At 33.7% G+C, this 21,264-nt stretch overlaps 1 protein-coding gene across 2 annotated transcripts; it reads right to left on the bottom strand.

Annotated features, from left to right (window-relative positions):
• Positions 1–869: 869 nt before the first annotated feature.
• Slc35b3 (solute carrier family 35 member B3) lies at positions 870–20,482 on the bottom strand. Of its 2 annotated transcripts, none has more exons than XM_010622835.2 (10): positions 20,441–20,482; positions 17,124–17,417; positions 14,852–14,973; positions 11,239–11,393; positions 9,682–9,789; positions 6,584–6,681; positions 4,598–4,690; positions 4,085–4,196; positions 2,619–2,688; positions 870–1,481 (listed from the first exon to the last, which is right to left on the bottom strand). In XM_010622835.2, the coding sequence occupies exons 2-10, from the start codon at positions 17,322–17,324 to the stop codon at positions 1,331–1,333; spliced, it is 1,110 nt and encodes a 369-aa protein (XP_010621137.1). In that variant the 5' UTR covers positions 17,325–17,417; positions 20,441–20,482; the 3' UTR covers positions 870–1,330. The 2 variants fall into 2 exon arrangements, with proteins under 2 accessions (XP_010621137.1, XP_010621138.1); XM_010622836.2 differs by lacking the exon at positions 20,441–20,482 and adding an exon at positions 18,887–18,956.
• Positions 20,483–21,264: the final 782 nt, after the last annotated feature.

Genomic DNA, 21,264 nt, shown 5'->3' with positions numbered 1-21,264 from the left:
CTAAATACTCTAATTATCAGATAATATAGAAGCATCTCCAATAGCACAGTTACTGAGACTTTGACCACTATCATTTATATTGAAGATGAAGATTAGCAACATTTTTTAAAATAGGGGGAGCAATTCCAAAAATCACTACTAAGGAGGGTTAAAATCTTTACATTTACACTGAAAAATACATAAGCAGTTTTGTGATGGTCTGAATGTTTATCCCCTTTCCCCACTGCTGTGTTGAAACTCTAAACTCCAAAGTGACAATATTAGGGGGTGGCCACTGGAGATGACCAGGTAGGACGCTCCTGAATGGGGTTAGGACCCACCACACAAGGACACGGCAAGTAGCATTCATCAGATCCCACACTGGCTGGCACCTTCATCTTAGACTTTCTAGCACCCAGAACCAGGAGAAAAAAATTTTGGTTGTTTGTAAAGTATCCAGTTTATGGTATTTTATTGTAACAGCCTGAATGGATTAAGAGAAAATACTAAATCTCGTTAAGTTGACCCTACCTCATCTTTAAATTTCCAAATTAAATTTCACTTTTGTAAGAAAAACTAGGATATTATCTGATAATAATTTATGACATCAATTACTTTCTCTTCAATGAAAAAATTCAAATCATTACTCTTTCAGTATTTCTTTTGTAAACAACAGCAAATTATTCTTGTGATGTATACTTACTTGGTGCAAGATGGTAACAGCTTATACTGTCTTGCCTATATTCTACATAAAACTTAAGCCACATTTTCCCCAGAAGAATATTCTTCTATTATGAGAACAAAACCTAAGTTTTAAAGCACGTATTAAGCTTACTGTCCATCTTCCTCTATAATAAAATTCCATTAACACATTCTTTAAAAATGTCACAGTATAATTTTATTTGTAATGAATATTATTCTCTCCAGACTTAAATCATCAAGTTACTCTTATAACAGAGAATCAATTTAAATAACACCACCAAAACAGAACGAAGACAAAACAATGTGCTGCTACATATCAATGTCTTCGATACGTCATACTGACACCCACCTATCTTGCAACATGGTTCACTGTCAGTGAGATTCTCAGGAAGCTGCTAGGACAGCCCCTCACACTGACGCTTACTGTAAGCTGTGCCACACGCAGCTCTCAAGTGCTTTCGAAGTCAAAGAGTAAAACAAGTGCTCTGAAGAAAGGCTGACGCCACAAACCACTCCACATGTGATCTGTCCACAAATGGATAGCACACCTTCGGGTTCTTTGGTTTGAATCACACTCTTTTGAAAAGTTAATCAAGTAATGATTTTTCCCTTAAAATTTATTATTTTTTTAAACAAGACAAATCAGTGCTTATACAGTTTGTGCCAACGTCCTTGCCTTTCTCGACTCTGCTGCCTTGTGTATCAGATCATATAGTGACGGGAGTCTTATTTTATCCACATTCTTGCTATACACATTGAGAAATATGCCAAGGACAACTAACAAGCCAGCCCACACATACCTGCAAGAAAATGGAAGAAAGATTATTAAAATTAACAAAGTACCAGTTTGTTAACAGAATTTATGATCAATTCAATGGAATAAAATTTTGCTATTAGAGATCTAAACATTATTAACAAAAATAGTATTCTTTGGTCAGATTAGATGGAAGATAACTTCATATCTTTTATGGTGTGTGTGTATATATATATATATAAAATGTATTTTACAAAACGCATTAAATATATATAATATATTTATATATATAAATAATTTACAAAAATTATAGAAAATGAGGTTCATTTACACTTTGGGAAGGAATAATAGTATACTCTAAGTCCAAGCCCTACCAAAGACTTAAAACAGTGGATAAGTAAATGCACAACAGGCCATCTTGGGAATTCAACTTTTAGTCAACTAGTTATCCCTTTTGGGTGGAACATAAAAGGATAAAAAGGATGATACATCCCTCAGGGAGTAGGCCAATCATTGCAATTTAATTACTATAACATATACCTCACTCATGTAGAAATTAATTTGTAGACAATCAATATTCTACCATACAGCAATAAGAATTTTATTGCTACCCTGACCTAAATATTGCTAAGCTTAGGTTTGGAACTTCATAATTATCAATCAACACGTTTAAATAATGCCAACTTCAAACATCAGATAGTTCTGAAAAGTGTAAATGCTTTTACAAAAAGTCAAAACAAAATGAAGTCAGTAGGTCAGAACTCACAGAATGTTTCTTTACTGCAAATCCTTTGTGGAAAGTGGTCACATATAAACAAATAGTATTAAAAGCATGTCCTGTAAATATATGACTAATATATTTGCACATGACCACAAGGGAATTCCTTATTCTCAACAGTTTACATATCACTTACATTTATTCTTATTGGAAACAACATTACTCTTGTTATGCACTTTAAACATAGAAAGCAACAAATTCAAGATAACAAATTATAAACATTTCTAAGAAAACCTATCAATAGATATAAGGTCGAGATAAAAGGATTCTTATAAAGCAACAGAGACATATATATATTGATTTATATAGAAAGTAATATACTGTAAAAAGTAAATGTTGAAAATAAGATTAAGAGAAAATGGGAACAGTACCTAAAAATTAAGAAATGAATTAAATATTACTTACTGAAATGTGAAAGGTTTAGCAAAGAACATAAATGAAAGTACAATGGTCATTGCTTTTCTTCCTGTTGTCACTGTAGGGGCAAAAAACTGGTTTAGAATGTGCTTACTTTCCTAGTAATATTTTGGAAATCGTTTATTTGCTAAATATTTTCTGCCAACTACATGCCAGAGAACTGATGTGCCAGGAAAAACACAAAGTAAAAACCACCTACCAATCAACACTCAGTTTCTGCTGTTGTGCAGTTTACAGTTTTACCTTATTCATCTGTATCTGTCTGTATATCACCAGGCTCTATAGTTCCGGGCACTGAATACGCAGTGCATGAATAAATGAACACTAAATGAGTAAGTGGTTCTGGAAACCTGTTGGGGCCCGATTCCAAATATCAATTTTAAGTAGAAGAGCACCTATTTTCAGCTGGGCATACCTTCCAGCCCCTCCTACAGGTGACTAGGCTGTGTACAGTAGTCTGTGAGCAGTAGCGCTGTTTCTAGGAGTGTAGCTTTTGAGGAGGTTTGCAGAAAGAGAAAGGTTTATGTCCTCTTCTCCCACTCTATCCCACTGCCTGGCAAGAGAAGGATGCTAGCACAGGAAGAAGGAGGAGCCTGGGCAGGAGGTAGAATAGCATATGGGGAAGAATGCAGCCTTGCTGGAATCCTGACTTCAGGTGATCAGCAGACAAGTCATTTAACCTCCCCATGCCTCAGTTTATCATGTGTAAAATGGAACAATACAGTTCCTACTTTTTAGCATTGTGGTGGGATTAAAATGATAAAATCTATCTACATTATCAAGACAAGGGAGGCACCCCACAGTTCTAGGAAATGACACGGCAGACCTAGTCATGGGGGTTTTGCTTGTACTGTTGTAGACTCCTGTGAAGCCGAACAAGTGCGACTTTCATTCCTGTAGAGGGCCAAGCAAAGTCCCTGCCCAGAGCAAGTACACACTTATCACCAGGGAAGAGCGAAGCGAATCTGGTGGCTGTCCTAAAAAGTGTATGAAATGAAAAGTCTAAAAAGTTTTGTTTAAAATGCACCTGTCACACTCTAGAAGAAAGAATACTGGAACAGTAATAAACTAAAAGCATGCAAAGGTATTTTCTTTGAAAGTATTCATTCCATTGTTCTTGAACAGCAAGTTCTTCTAATGTATTTCAAGACTGACTTTTGACCTTAAAAATCAAACCTTCAAGACTGGGGGTGTAGCTCAGGGGTAGAGCACTTGCCTAACATGGGTGAGGCCCTAGGTTTAATTTCTAGCAACAATTTAAAAAAAAAGTTTAAAACTTCAAAACAGAAAATTAAGATAAAATATCATTTTCTGTAAAGTTTTAAAGAAACAGCAGAAGCCAAAGAATAAACTGGTAAAATATCATTTTCTTTTCAATGAAGAGAGAGTATTGCTCTTATCTTTTGGAAAACATTATCAAAGAAAATGCAAATACTTATTTCATAATCTCCTACCTGTTACAGCAAGAAGTGCACCAAAAATTTTAATCAATGCCAAGACAAAAGAGATTCCAAAGTACCCAGTAAGGGAAAAAAGGAATGCGTAACCGTAGGTCCAAATTGGATTCTGCAACAAATAAATAAGCTTGTTAGATGAATACAAAACAAACCCTGAGGTATTATAAATGAAATGAAATTTCAGATTTTAATCAACTTCTTGAGCAATGATAAGCCATTCGACAATGCAGTCAAGCAAAACTATTTAGTTTTGATTCAATGGAAAAATAATGAAATTAAAAATCCTCCACTTCTATATTATGAACCACTTAAAAATTAACTTATAGGGTAGAGCAAGGATAAAATAAATCCAAATATCAATCATTTCTGAAATAATTTCTGATTTGCAATATGACATTTGTGGAGTTATCAAATTATATCAACAATAGACTTTTTTGAACCAGGGTAATTAGAAACATAAAACTATTTAACTGAAGATGTTTATTTAAAAAAAATATGTTTAACATTTACCTTTGAACAAAATGTCACTGCAGGGCCTAATCCACTAGTGCATGTTAATCCCAATAAAATGTACACAAAACCGATTGAATATGAGTACAAAACCTAGAGTAGATAAAATAAAATGTACAAAAGTACTATCAGATCAAAAGTGGAACACTAAGAGCTTTAAATATATAGCTCATCTACTCAAGCTCATAGGACAAGACAGTTTTACAATAACATCATTTCCATGTAGCCTGTTTGAAAATGGAGGTTGATTCTAATAGTTTACAAGTCGATTCCTTATTTTATATACCAAATAGCAGCAATACGGATCTTACACATACATAAATATTCACTTCTTGTTGGGCTTAAGTACTGAATTCAAACCAGATTTTAATGAAAGCATTTAAAAAATATATACAAGCAAAAGAAGTCCCTTAGAAATTACTTATAAAACACGAAAACCCTATATATTAAGTTTGCAAAAGAAACTGAAGTATAATGAAAATCAGAAGTCTATGGCATATATCTACTGCTTTATTTCCCCATTCTCCTACCAACCTTTGTACCTTGGTTTATTACAGTGCTCATCAACATTATCAGTGGCAGCAACAGCAGCATCTAACTTAAACACCTGTTGTGTATCAGGTACTCTACTGCTGCGCTACACAGATTACTCTGCTGATTTCAACAACCAACCTAATGAGATAACTGTTCTTACTCCAATGTTCATTAACCAGTTTTCAAATGAAGAAACTAAAATGTAGAGTGGAGAGTAGTAAAGCTAGGACATGTACTGAGGCTGTCTCTTTCAGAGCCTGCCACCTTAAGCATTACATTATATTAACTTCCTGATCACATGCAATTCTGTCCTGCTCTGAGGCCACCCTTACCTGATCTAGAAGAGCAGTGATGATGGTCAAGTAAATCCCTATCAAGATTAAAGTTCCTATGTCACTAGGATTTTACGAAGGATAACTCACTCTGTGTTGTGGAAGCAACAGGAAGGAATATACCTACATGTCCTTAATGCCATGTCCAGCAAGGGGTTGGTTTTAAAACTAATGCAGACACACACACACACATACACACACCTCTACAGAGAAAAGATGCTATTTTAAATAAGAGACGTGCTGGTTTTACATGAAGAAAACTTTAAATTCTAATAGACACCAAAAAGTAAAACACTTGAAGAAAAGGAAAGCCATACCTTATTCTTGGACTGAAAGAATCAAGTGTATAGATGCCATCTCCCTAAATTAATTTATAATTCAATGCCATACCAATCACAATACCAATGAGATTTCTAGTGTATTTGGGGGTATGAGCACCAAGAATAACTACTGGTAGTAATATTCTGAAAAAGAAAAGGACAGTGGTGGCTAGTCCTAACAGATGGTAGATGTGTGATAAAACTGCTGCTCTTATACGTATTGTTGCAGAAATAAATTCAAAAGAATTCAATTCCGAACACTACAGTAGAATGTGATATAATAAAACAGGCATTTAAAATAAGCTGGGAGTGGATTATTCAATAAATGTTACTGGGACAAATGGGTGGCCATATGGAAGACCCTTTTTTTTTTCTTTTTTCTTAATTTTGGATTGGAATAAGTATGGGTGAAATCCGCAAACTCTTCAGAGGTAGGAAAGACTTTTTCAATCATGATACATAGCCAGAAGCTATGAAGGAAAAGATGAATTGGACACCATGAAAATTATAAAGCTCTATATGGGAAATAACACCAAATACAAAGAGAGGAAGAAATGATGTAACCAAAAATATTTTCATAGATAAAAATCTATAAATCAAGAAGAAAAAAATCAATCAAATATCAAGCAAGTTATTAGGAATGAAAGTGGTAGTTTGTCCTTTTACCTTCCCATAACATTTGAATGTATTACTTTAATGAGAATAATGATAGTCTTTGCTACTGTAACTATTTTATAAAATTGGGTACATCACCATTTTTATGTCTGTCTGATATGAAGAAAATGCATGAGAGTATTTACCATTTCAGAATTAGAAGCGTTATGCAGTTTCATAGCTTTCTCTTGTACATTTCCAATGACGGCATCTGCACACAGTGCCAGGGAAATAAGCATCACACCTTCAAGAAGGCACAGAGAAACGGTGTCCTTATTTAAGCCTATGGACTATAATCAAGCTCCATAAGATGTTTTTTTTTGCGGGGGTACATGGGATCAAACTTGGGACCTTGCACTTGAGAGGCAGGTGGCAGAACCACTGAGCTAAATTCCTGACCCACCATAAAACATTTAAGTGGTCTGAACAAGAAAAGCAGATCTTCAACCACATTTGTTTCATGATGCTGACTATTCTTACCCGCAGCCAGCAGCAATGAGCACACAGGTGATGATATTAAAACAAACAGAAACTAACATAAACTGAACCATCATTCCACTTTTACCCTACATTATATATTTGAGAAAAATACTACATTAAACAGTAGAGAATAAGTTCTTAGAAGAATCTAATGGGATTCCTAGCTAGTCAGCTAGGTGGGGAAAAAAAAAAAAGAGGACAGGAAGAAAGTCATGAAAAAGCTCTATTACTAGAATGTTCAACTTAAAACCATAAACAATTTAAAACATGCAGATAGCTGCTGAAGTCTTTCTTCGGCTACTGAGTAGAACTCTACACTTTCTCTTTCTTCTGTATAAATACTGATAATACACATTATCTATGTTTTCCAAGTTGCTTTTGTTTAGAGTTGAACCAAAATCCTAGGAACTTCTGCAACAAATGGAGAGCAGAACACTTTCAGATTTGTATGAGTTCCTTCAATTTTTAGTTGTTTTATTTCGGCACGTAATTCAGTAGTCATTTTATTCATCTGCCAACCAAACTGTTTCAAGAATTCTCTTTTTATATTAATTTCTGATTAGTTGGACAATACTAAGTTATCACATAACTGTAACAGACACAATCTGCATAAACAAACCTGGGCACCAACACCAGTCTTTCCTGCGAAGACACAGTGTGCTGTGGGCCTGAGAAGAGGCCATGACAGTGACTAAGGTGAGGCTGGCTGCTCACTGGCCACCGCGCTTCACAGAAAGTGCAAACCACCTGTGCGCCGGATGGCTTTACAGAAGTTTTCTCTTTTTTCTTTTTCTTTGTTACAGAACTTTTGATTTTTTGGTACTGGGGATCGAGTTTTCTCTTTTTTCTTAATGTTTAAATGTTCACAGAGAGCCAAGAACTGGGTAAGTCCACATATGTATAATCCTCAGTCAATTAAGAAGTTTCAAGATTTCATGTCTATTCAACTTGATTTTTTTATTATCTCTTATTATCTATTTATTGCCTAATCATATATTTTTATCCACCAAACTTGATTCTGAATGCTCTTTTTCTGGTTTCAAATGACTATCCTCAAAAGAAAAAGTCATGTGATTTTTGAAGATCTTCAAAGGAACATCCTAACTGCTGAAAGGCATTTCAAAAATATTCCAAGTCTTCTCAACAATGGAAACATCAGGAAAGCACCAAAATTGTAACATTTACTTGAGTAAGTGTGGATATATAGTTTATACATTCAAAATTTTATTAATATCTCTAATCACCGCTTTAATATCACTTTGAGATATTATAGTACAAAAGATGATAGTATAGGTAGGTGCTTATCTATTATTCTTCATGATCAAGTATGGCTGGGTTCTCATTCTCCTAAAATATATGCTCATGGATCTCAGAACAGGGAGGAGTTCAGAACCCCTGGGGCTTCTCTTCTCACTGCGGCCATCCTTGCCAGTCCTTCTGCAGCTGTGACTTCACACTTGTTATTCCACTGTCTCATTCTATCTCCTAATGAGCAGCATGTGAGGCATCTTCTAATTATTGTCTGTTTTTACTGGCAAAGTTAAACGGAGTCTGGCAATTTATCATGGTTATATTTTAAAGAAAAAGACAATTTGAATCTATTATCTCTCCTTGCAAATCCAGTGTGTTCTCTAAAGCTGCACTGCTGTTTTATTAAGTCATTTCTGTCTGTTTTCAAGTATCCTTTTTAAATAGTCTGATATGTAAGAATGAAGCATTCCTAAAAATTCTAGACTATAATAGCAACAGCTGAAAGTACAGTGTAAAATTTCTCTAAAATCAAGCAGTGCATGCTTGCACTCTAGGTGAAAGAGTGGGAGGTTCTACTAGACTCCTGTGGAAATTAAAGGGCTGCTCCAGAGGGCAGAACTGATTACATTTAAATTCAGTAACTCAGCTAGGTCAACCAGGTTATTAGCAAGGAAGACTGACAACTGATAAGACAGGAATCTCAGGAAGAACAGTGAAGCTGATATAAATGAAATGTTTTCATTATCTAATGGTTTGGTTTTTTTTCTGTCACAAATAATCATGCTTTGTATTTGCTGATATTACCTTATTATTACTATTATTGTTTTCCCAGAGTTTCTTTGAAGATATAGATACTTTTAATACTATTTCTCTCAGATAAGGAGACTGGATGACACTAATTTAATCTTATTGGTAAAATTCTCTCAATGTTTGAGAATAACACTCTATGTGTCATATATAGTATTTCAAAAGTACTCCTAAACAAACAAGTTACAAAGCTTATTTTAAAAAACGAGAGTACAGCCAATTATTACCGTGATTTGTCCTATAACCCATTTTTATATTTCCAATTCAGCTCATGAAAAGTTAATCATGTAGGTGGTAAAGACTTTTTTTGGAACCAGGGATGGAACTTGGGTCCTTGCGCTTGCAAGGCAGGTGGTGGAACCACTGAGCTAAATCCCCGGCCTAGTTGGTAAAGATTTCCAATAGACAACCTCCTGTCATTTTAGTACAAGGACACTAAAAAAATGTCATGTTTCAGGTTGTGGTATTTTTTTTTTTTTGGTACTGGGGATTGAACTTAGGACCTTGCACTTGTGAGGCAGGTGCCAGAACCACTAAGCTAAATCCCCAGATCAGGTTGTGGTATTTTTAATAGAACTTGTACAGCAACTCCAAAAACCTTTTAGATATGAGGATCACATATGCCATCAGTTAAAATCCTTATGCAATTTAGAAAATCTTACTCTAAAATGTGTATAAAATCTAGGAAGATAAATGGCTGGCTTACCTGTCAGGTTGAAGTTTGGTGTAACTGTGCTGTCAGCAAGAGTAAACCAGATGAGGCCAAGGCTCATACATACTGCAGCAGTCACGTCTACAATATTGTACCGCTTTCCTGCAGGAAACAAAAGTAAGATTTGCTTCATCATGCAAACAGTGAAATCCAGTGTTAGATCTAAGTGTTCATTCAAGTAGATCAGGGATATGTTTTTTGTATCTTATGCCAAAAAATATGTAAGAACATTTAGATCAAGGCATGAGATAGTTATAGAAGACCTTCTGGAGAATAAAATATCAACCAGCACCAATATGGCCTTATGAACTGGAAATGAGATCAGATTTCATCTGTTACAAGACATGCATAGTCACGCATCACTTAATGATGACAATATATTTGGAGAAACATGCCTTTAGGTGACTTTGTTGCTGTGCAAATCCATAGAGGATACTACACAGAGTAAGAGATACAGGGTCACTAGCAGTTCTATTTTAGGGGATCACTGTCCTACGTGTAATCCATCACTGACCAAAACATCACTACTCGGTACATAATTGTTTTGGCAGAAACTGACAAGAACAACACATATGCACAAGCATTTAAAAATTTTGTAGTAATAAATGCTTTTTTCATTTAATGGGTAATAAGCTACTAATTTTCTTATAACTGATATGTTTACAAAGGAACTAAGGAATGATTCTGATTATATAAATACTGCTTAACTATTACATACAATAACTTTTAAGCAGGTAAGAATGAACTCATTTTACTCTATCTGCATTTTAATAAATGAAATGTAGTGTTACTTTTTGTAAGGATATGTGTAAATGTGATTTTTAGTAGGATCGAGGTGAATTTTTTTTCTATGTAAATCATTATCTTGAAATGATATGTGAAGTTACTGCCATACACACTTTCATTTTAACAGGTTACTGTGGGAAGGTACCTAATGCATAAAATATAATCAGGATGCAGAAGAACTTTAGTGACACAAAACCTCTTGATTATCGGAACACAAACACTGCTCAAGGCAGTTAATATAAAGAACAAAAAAAACTTATCATTACTTGTTGCTGTTTATTTCCTTTCCTCATATTTCCACATAGATTATAGCTAAGCTGGAGCTCTAAGAGAAAATAAGCCAGCAGGGTTAAAAAAAAAAAAAAAGTTTTGCTCAGATTAAGCTGTATCTTCATACAAAAATTGTACACTGAGCAATGTAGGCAGTGCAGAGGCCTGAAGGAAGAGTGAGAACTGGAAAAAGGAACTTTGCAGGGAGGGACTTCACTTCAATATGTGATATCTGAACTGGTGGAAATGTGTTAAAACTCTTAATAAAATAACATACTAATTTCTTTTTCCCACCAAGTCCAAATTATTGATACCGAGGAACATCAGATAAATATTAAGGTTTTTACAATACCTTACAGTATTATGTAACAGAATTGTTATAATGTCTAGAAAGCTGACTAAAAATACTGTAGATGTTTAGTGTTTTTCCTAATGCTAGATGCCACAGAATATCCTATTTGTTTCAAGTAGCATGGAAATATATCATTACTATACCTTGGATAAAAACTCCTCCTATCATAACAGGAATCAGTTTGCAGCACTTGAAGATGACTTGGGTAGGGTAATTCAGGTAGCCCAAGGAAGTGTTTGATAGCCCCATAGTACCCACAGTGAGAAAAGCTATTATCATGTAGGTTTTTCCTGGTATTCTGTAAGAGACAATTTTTAAGATCTTCACTTTTGGGACCTGATTTATAATGCTTTAAGATAGTGTATTTACAATGGATAAATACTGAATTCCTTTTCTAATTTTTACTTAGTATTTCTGGAAATATCAGTAAAAGTATCATTATCCTTAAAGTTGCAACACTGTACAAAAGAATGTTGATGAAAACAACCATTTACCTTTAGTCAATCATAAATGAGGTCTCGAATATATGAAAATACATTAAGAGAATTTCTGAGATTCTTACTGAAGGTATACGTGCTGATGAAAGAATTAACAGCAGTTCCAGCTACAGATAAAAATCATCTTGACTAAGGGTAGGCAAGAGAGATCATGTTTTAAAGTAATGGTAAAAATTAGCTAATAACTGACTTTTTAAACCAAATTTAAATGTTTAAATTGCTCCTAATATTTCCATCTAGCATCAGGAAGTACATCTATCCTTTCTAGTAGAATAATCTAACAGAATTTCTCCAGAAAAAGTACATAAGACTTTAAAACTCTACACATGATTATTATCATGATCTTACAAATCATTTTTCTGCATACAATGCTATACTAATCAACTTTATGGTGAAGCATCTGTCTCTCTCTTGATAATCTCAAATCTTTTAACTCTGGCACTATCTGGATTTCATTAAGGAGATTCTTTATTTGGCAGCTTTAGAATTTTGAGCCATAGTGTGTGCATATGCTCATTTTGACTAATATTTAATGTTATAAAATAGTAATTCTGTATTTTGGTGTGCTGAACACAATGAGATACTATTCACCTAACTGCTTATGGTACTGTGTACTTTTACATAATTTTCATTTTGGGATATGTAATGGTGTTTAAAGCAACAAAATTCCTTGGGTATCTTTTATACAGTTAGATATAAGGTAAAATCTACTGGAAAAATTCAAGTGCAGTATTTACATTTCAGTTTTGAGGACCTTCCACTTAAGTGCTAATATATGCAGTCAACATCAAAAATCCACTGGAAATAACTCGTCCTGCCTGTCTGTGGCTTCGATGCACATCAACGTTTTCACAATGTCCTTGTCAGTGAAGGACGACAACACACATCACCACAGTCAAAGCTAAACTGCAGACAGTGCTGGTCAGAAAATAAAAATTAAAGTCCAGAGAACTACAAGAAATCATTAGAAAAGCAGCACAGTACAGGTAGGAAGAAAATGAGGCTGAAACTCAGGGGCCCTAAATTCAAAAGATTCCATCTGAGAGCAGCTTGCTGTGATTTCGTAAAACTCAGCACTCCATTAGGTCTTTGTTTTTCTTGGGAAAATGAGAAAGTTGCATTTTATCAGCTTGCCTCCAGGATTTTCACTGTTTCTCTTTTATTTAATATCTTGTTTGTTTATTACTTTTCCCAGAATGGGGAAATTATAATTTAAAAACCCCTTCAAAGCCCTTTTGATGGATCTCCTTTATTAAAAAATTAATAAAGTTACAAGGTAATACTTGGAGAACAACAGAAAGTACCACCAGGTTATTACGGTTTACATACAATATGCTCCAGCACACATAACCACAGCAAGTCAGAACAGAGAAAAGTCAGAAACTTTCCAGGGGTCTTAATAGGCCTAGTAAGAAACAGGCTGAAACTAAAATTCATGTAATCTTGTTTTCTTTCCAATGCACTGCTACTTATTTAAACTTATGACAAGATGGGAGAGGGGGCACTATGCAAAGGGCTAACTAGAAGTCTAAAGAGCAACACCACTTAAGTAAATTCAGAAATGAGTGTATATTAAAAAAAAAAAAAAGAAAACCTGAGATTGGGCATATTTTAATTATAACAAAAATTTAATATGGCTTATAAAGAATATATTTTGATTCATAATTACATTTAAGTGTATCAATTCTTCCAAATTCTTTCTCTTATAAGTCAAACATAAGTTATTTCATTTTAAAATATGTTGTGATCAGATGTGGGAAAAAGGCTAAGCACAGCCCACTACCCACCTCATCTGAGTAGCTGAGAGGGAGGTGTTTTTTTCTGAAATGTAACAGGCAGTACATCATCACCTAACCAAGACAGTATTTGTCTTTTCTCTTAGCAGCAATCAGAGGCCCAGTAGTTTATAATTGGTAATTAACCATCAGGCTTCCTATATATTACTCCTGACAGATATATTTATTACTTATTATTTTATCACCTATGGATATAAGCTGTAGTTCTAAAGTATTAAAATGATATTTTCTACATAATGGCTCAAATAATGTATTGGCAATAAAGTTTGAGAAGCGAAACCAGATCCATGAAGAGACATGTGTTACAGATTCCTTATTCCAGGAAGAATCTTACGTCATAGATTTGAATGATTAAAATTGAAGAATTACCTTCATTCAAAGTTCAAAACCATTTTATGTAGAAAAGTAAGAATCTGTGAAAAAATTTTTTTAAGGATTAAACAGTTGTAGAAAAGATAGAATGTCACTATTAGTCCTTATAGTTTAACTACTCAATACACCTGCAGCAGTTACCAGCATTTTGGCACCAGGGATCCATCTGGAAGACAATTTTTGCATGGGGACAAAGGATGAGGACGGAATTGTTTTGCGATGATTCAAAAGAATACTCAATCTAGATTCCTCACAAGCAACGCAGTTCACAGAAGGGTTCATTCTCCTATGAGAACCTAATGCCACAGCTGATCTGACCTGAAGCAGAGCTCAAGCTGCAACACAAGGAATGGGAGTGGCTGTAAAGCAGAGGCTTTGCCTGCCTGCTCCCCCCTCTCACCTCCTGCTTCCTAACAGGGACTCCTGCACTCAGATAAGAAACCACAGGACGACCACACTTGTTATAGTCACCAAAAATTTAGGTGCAAATTCCTAATCACTTTCTGTTTATAAACAAATACTATGCCATAAAAATCTATCAGATGCTTGTTACTTTAAGAGACATTATCAAATGAATATATTTGGTTTTAATAAAAATAAAAGACATGCATTTCTTTAATGTTTATGAATGCAGCACTCAGCTACTGGACATTTCCTGATAATGTTCATTGGATTAAATCCTATAAACCATAAGCTTAACAGTTGAAAAACCACTATAAAAAGAGATACTGATTATTCCATTTCACCATTTTGATGTTAGTTGCACTGTCTTTCAATAGTCACACTTATTTTAGTGAACTTTATAAAAACATACTTATATCTGAATACTTTCTGATGTTTTCAGAACATATACTTTACTAGAAGTTGAGCCTTTTTTCTTATAACATCACACTTAGAGATCTTATGTTTATCAGTGTATAAAGTAAACATTATTATCGATTTATACTCATAAAGAGGTTATTAGATATATTAGGAAATGTAAATTTTATGCATCTTCAGAATGGTAAAAAAAATTTTTTTAAAGATGTAGCTAATGCTAGTGAACTTAGCTAACAACAACAACAACAAAAAAACCCAAACAAATGACATACCTTCTCCTTTTGTCCTGAATAAATTGAAGTTCTATTAGGCCAAATATGGAGTAAAATGCAAACTGCACTAAAGTAAGGTACCAGCCATAGGGCTTAAAACCTTCCATTGAAAATATTAATTCCTGCCAAGACACATAAACACTGTTAAGTTCAATGGGGCAGACCAGCTTTTTCACAGTAAATTCTTATACACAAAACATCTTAAAAGAAACCAAGCCACACCAACACCAATACAAATCAAATCAAAAGGTGTCTTCTAACTTTAGAAAGGTTAGAAGTTCTTCCCAAAGAACTGACACTAGATACCTAAGTATAAAAATCAACACGAACATAAAGCAACACTACCTATGCTTTTCTTATTTAAAAAGTAAAGACCAAAATGGAAAGATTTGTTAAAAATGATGAAAAAGGTGGCTGATTAAAAAACTGATACAAAGAGCATATTTTACTATAAGTCAGACATCTCAGGCCTACTTTTCTGTAGGAACAGAATCAGTTCATATCAATAATGTTAGTTTTCAAAAATCTTGTACCATAGATTATATAAAACTTTTCCTTACATAGAGAATGGTTAATTAGCCTAAAAACAATATTAAGTAATATTCTTATCAATTATTAAGTCATTTTAATCAAGTTATCAAGAAGTATTCTAATAAAGTTATCTGGATTAATCTTAATTGAATAAAATAAACTTTTTGCCTTGTGTGTGTGTGGGCATGTATATATCACGTTACCAAACCCCATTTTCTTTGCACTATTTTCATATGCAATTATACATAAGAGTTAGCAGTGATGTCAGTTTTAACATAGTGAAAGTGATAAAGCTACAAACAGTAGTTTAGCAATGTATCCAATTTGAAATAAAACTTCACACATCCTAGTTTTAAAGTAAAATATCTAATTATTAATCAAACAAAAAAATATACTATATCTAATGAAATTTAGAGGTTACATTTCTAATTCATTTTCCTCAGCTACCTTTACTGAAGGAAAAAAATATTTCTCAACAGGAAATTTCAATCTCTATGTCTGTTATTCATTGTAATATTGTACATTTTATATTATCTTCTAGTGGGAAATAAGTTATGAATATTATTTTAAAATGTTTTTGTTAAAATCATGCAATATTCTACCTGACATTCTTATAAGCTAGCTAAAAATAAAGCTGCAATTCTACCACCTTTATTTATATTTAATTTATTATTCAATCTCTGTAAAGCAATGCAAAAAAGAGTAAAGTTTTAAAAATCATCCTAACTTCTCAGAATATCAGAATTATCAGAAATATTGTTTTAAGAAAATGCATTTTACTTTTCTTGAATTTACAAAGGTTCTCTTATGAAATTGTATAAAAAAGTGCTAATAGTTCAAAATATTTAAATGGCCAGTAATAACATTAGTCAACATTCAAATATTCCTGTTTATGGTAGACTCTATCTTTATTCAGTCTGAAGGTCAAGAATTTGCTGTGGGCCAAATTTATATAATTACCACAATATACAATGGAAATAGACACAGGGCCAGGGATATAGCTCAGTGGCATCACACCTACCTGGCAAACACAAGGTCCTGAGTTTGATCCCAAGGGAAGGGAAGGGGTGGGGAGGGGAGGAAAGGAAATGTTTTGCATAAACAAAAACCAGAGAAAACAGATTCTGACAAAGCTAGACTAAAAGAGAAAACCAGTAAGAATGAAAACACGATAGACAGAATCAAACCAAAAAAAGAGTAATTCAGATTATTATAGTATTAAAGAGATACCCTTTGAGAAACGTAAAATATCCTGATATATTTTTGTAAGAATGGCCTTTTGACATTAAACTCCAAAACACAAGAGAACATTGTGCTATCACTAGATTGTACTGGAAAAGTATATTCCCAGACACCAGTTAATATTTGAATAATTCTTTCTTTTAAACTATAACACATTTGCAATGTTAAATATTGAAACATTCATTTTCATTAATTTTGCAAGATCATCTCAAATACTTATTCTCCACTTAAAATTTAACAGTGAATTTTTGATCTTTGTTTTCAGTAAGCTTACTTTTTTTTTTTTGGTACTGGGGATCACACTTGGGACCTTGAGCTTGAGGCCGACAGCAGAACCACCGAGCTAAATGCCCAGCCCATCAGTAATCTTACTTTTAAGAAACCTCATGTTCACTCTATAAAAAACTCCAATTTATGAACACTGGCATCCTGTAGGAAGTGCTGATAGTGACATTAAATACTATGAATAATTAACATATGACAAACAACTATCTTTTACCTGTAAATATCCATAAATTAGGTAAAATAAAAAAACTCCAGCAACACATATGAAAAATTGAGTAAGTTTGTTAAATTTGCTGAGATTTATGCCAAGTACTACAATGTCATCAATTGACTTGATGTGTGGTGACATTGTTTGGGTTTTGGATGGCACACTGATAGAGATAAATTTCCGGGAGTTGTTGAACTTGAGATCCATTGTTCTTATTTTGCTGCATTCAGGGCTTCCAAAGTTATCTTTGTTGCTTTCTTCTTCTTTGTTCAGTCTTTCCTTCACTAGCTGAGCCAAGTTCTAAAGAAGAAAATAAGCAATTAAGAGAAAATGCTTAGATTTTAAACTATTATGATCTAAATAATAATCTAAACTATACTATAGACTCATACAGAAAAAGCGGATTTTGTCTATATATTAATAAATTACTCTAGCTTCCAAACAATCAACAGTAACTACTTTCTAATTTACCTCTTCCTGATGAAGACAGTAATTGGATATGTACATATTTCCACAGCAACAACCCAAAAGCTAATGCAGTATTCATTTCATCAAAGAACTAAGTGTGACATATGCTTTTATATCTAGAAATATGTAATTTTAAAGCTCACAATAGTTTATTTATTAAGGTCAATCTTGTAGAGAGTAAAGACTATGTGATGTGAATACTAAAATAATTATAATAAATATTTGCTAGTGAGGTTTTTAAAATAAAACCACACAGTTGTTAAGCTTTAGAAACTAGATTTTTCAGAGCTATAGAAAGGATAGTATGCTTTAGCAACAGCATCTTAGGCTAAAAGAAAATTCTGCCCCCATTTGGAAAAAATATTTTAATTTTAAAAGTCTCTGACAAGTAAAAGGCTAGAAAATATGTCATATTTTGTTAGTCTGTGGAAAAAATTTTATTTTTTTAAATATGAAGGACCCCAGATGACTCAATTTCTCTTTGGATTTATAAAAACAGAAAAGGTGAATTCCATGCAAAGCTTAAAGAATTGTAACAATTAAAGAACAGAACATACTTACAAAAAAAAAATGTTTTTCTAGAAAAGATTCACTATTACAATTCCAATAAGAACAAAAAATTTAGACTGTGAGGGCTGAAGCAATAACAATAATTTTTAAAGCTGCTCTTAGGAAGCTTTCAAAAAGAAATTGTCATACGAAGGTAAAATGGTAGGAATTATAGTTGTCATTTCTAAATTGCTGATTTACAGAGATTAACTAGGACATAGTTACTAACTCAAATGAGGAGTCAAGCCTCTGAATACAACTTGTAACTAACAATATTCAAGTACAAAACATTTTTTTTTTTTTTTGGTACTGGGTATCAAATTCAGGCCCTCTAGCTTGCCAGGCAGGTGGCGAAACCACTGAGCTAAATCCCCGGCCCAAAACATTTGATTTTTATAACATCTTTCTTATTTCTAAACAAAAATGTGTAATTTTACAAAGTTTTGCTGTTTCTTTTCCTCTATTATTTTCCTTTGTTCTTGCTTCCCACACTACATTTCCGTCATTGTGACCTCTAAGACTTTTTCCACCATCTTGTAGGTCCCAACTTTCTTTAGAAACTATTCTTTAAATTATCTCCTCTAATCACTTGATGAGATCTGTGCTTTGACTGTAGAAGGAACAAAATCCCTAACAATAACTCCCGATGTATAAGCACCATTTAAATAAACCCAGCAGCACACTGGTTTCTAAGCTTCTTTTCTCTCTCTTCCCAAGTTCCATTTTGGAATATTCTGTGAACTTTCAAACACCTTTGTTTTTGGTTCAGCCTTATGTCTTCTTTCTCTGGGTCAGATTTTGAAGTTAAGCTTTAATGTCCCTTCCTCTGTGACACCTTCCCTAAATTCCCCAGCGGGGAGACTATAGAACTTGGAAGGCAAGACTCAAATTCTATTTGTCTGATTAACAGAAATTAACTGGTCTCTCTTCAGTAACTTACTATCTGCCAAGGTTCTGAATACAACTTGGACCTAATAATACTCAGGCATTGAAACCTTTATGCCTTTTATGTGTCAGATACCCTGCACTAATAATCAGTGAATCAAACTGAAACTTCCTCTGGGTATTTTCAAACTTCTGCTGGAATCACTCATCCTCTGCTTGGATATGATTTCTGAAATGGACTATGGTGTGAGCGTACTTTATGGGTAAAACTGAAAATCTTACAGAATACAAAGATCAGGAGAAAAGTGTAAGTAATGATTATGTATTTACACACATGTATAGTATAAAACTAGGAAATCTCTTTTTTGCCTTGATTGGATTAAAACATTTCTCCAGAAGTCAACACTTTTACAAAATCATTTTTTTCTGCGATATTTGTAACTTAGCAAAACACCAAACATATTATAATTCATTACAATTATGGCTAATATTATAAGACAGTGGTATGGCATGGTACTTTCTCCATGCTTTGAAATTTAGATCTGAATTCAAGATTACTAGATGAGGAGTCTTGGTGGAAATTATTGAACGTTTCTGAGGTTTAGGTTCTGCATCTCTAATGAAAAGGAGTTTAAAAAATGAGGCTATCATTGGATTTTTGTTGGGACTATATGAAATAAATGTAAAAGTGTCTAACGTATACTATATCGGCCCATATAATTAGTTATCATTATTCAACTTTTATAAATGTTCCTGGGTCTAGTCTGGTGTGCTGAAGCTGACGTACCCCTTAATATGTAGTTGGAAATATGGACCTGGATTTTCAACCCAGACTTCTCTCCAAATGCTTTCAGATTTCAGTGAAGCACTATTGGCCTTTCATATTAAAAATGTCCAAATTCAAACATTATTTTTCCCCTCTCTTTTCTACCCATCTTTTACCTTGTTCAACACAAAACTGGATTATGCTGAACCATTTAAGATTGTGTTTGAAACCGATAAATGTCCTAGATTCTCACAGCACATACAGCACATTTTATGTATATATATAAATAAATTTATTCGTAAATTTTAGGTATATAGTACAGTTACATTCATTATTGGGATCTTGTACCTTTATATGACAGGTCTTGGTTCTCATTTTTTCCCCTTGTCCCTGCCCTAGATAACTGTATCATAACGGTGTAACTTTTTTTGTTTTCATTGTGTGCTGCTTCTCTAAGTATATGAATTCCATAAGGCAAGAGACAATACACCTTCATATGATCTAGCACATAAAAATATAAGCTGTCAAACGAAGTACTCCTTTGTACTCTTGTAAACACCATTTTTTACTGCCAACTAATATTGCAAATTATAATGTATTTGCAACCACAGGCAGTACAAAAATACTTAACAGAGCTGGGCGTGGTGGCACATACCTGTAATCCTAGCACTCAGGAGGCTGAGATGGGAGGGTCGCCTTGAGTTTCAGGCCAGCCTGGGCTCCATAGTGAGTTCAAGGGCAGCCTGAAGTACCCAGTGAGACGCTGTTTCAAAATAAAAAACAAAAACTTAACAGAAAGACCTGAGTGAGGAACTGAAATGATTATGCTGTTATTAGGGGCTGGCTAACAATGTAAAGTTATTCTTTATTATGAGCATGATGATATATGATGCTCATCAAAATCTACTAAAAATAAATGGAATGTTTTATGAGGAGCAAATGTTTTAAAATTGAATTCTCAAAATGGGCATGATTATGCAACAAAAGAAATATTATCAAGTCAGTAGAAATAAAATTTTATTCATTTGTTTGCTTTACTTGGAAGATTTGAGTATAGAGTATTTCTAAGTTATTCTCCCTCGTATGGCCTATTGTAGAAATGCTAGCTGGAGAAAAAATAGCATTAGCCTGATTTTTAAAAACACCATTTCATCAAGACTATTCTCTTCCTTCCCACAATTTAACATCATTCATTACTACTCCTGATAATCACATGAACTGCAGATCTAGGCCACATATGGCATTAAATCACTCCAGTACTATGCTTTCTAAACACGTGTGCTAAAATACCAACATCTCTTCTGAATTTCCCACAAAGCATCTGAAATGAACATGGAAATAAATTCACTTCCATTACTTTCCTGAAGGATGAGTACCACAAAACCTGTTGCTTAAAGTTCTACATTTAGAATGCAGCTTTGTATTACACATCACCACATCACTGGCCAGAAAGGGTGACTGATGAAGAGCTCTGATACT

Source organism: Fukomys damarensis, unplaced genomic scaffold (assembly GCF_012274545.1).
Source record: "Fukomys damarensis isolate Sample0158 unplaced genomic scaffold, DMR_v1.0_HiC HiC_scaffold_10, whole genome shotgun sequence".
NCBI classification, from domain to species: domain Eukaryota; kingdom Metazoa; phylum Chordata; class Mammalia; order Rodentia; family Bathyergidae; genus Fukomys; species Fukomys damarensis.
This window is presented reverse-complemented; position numbering and strand designations above follow the sequence as displayed.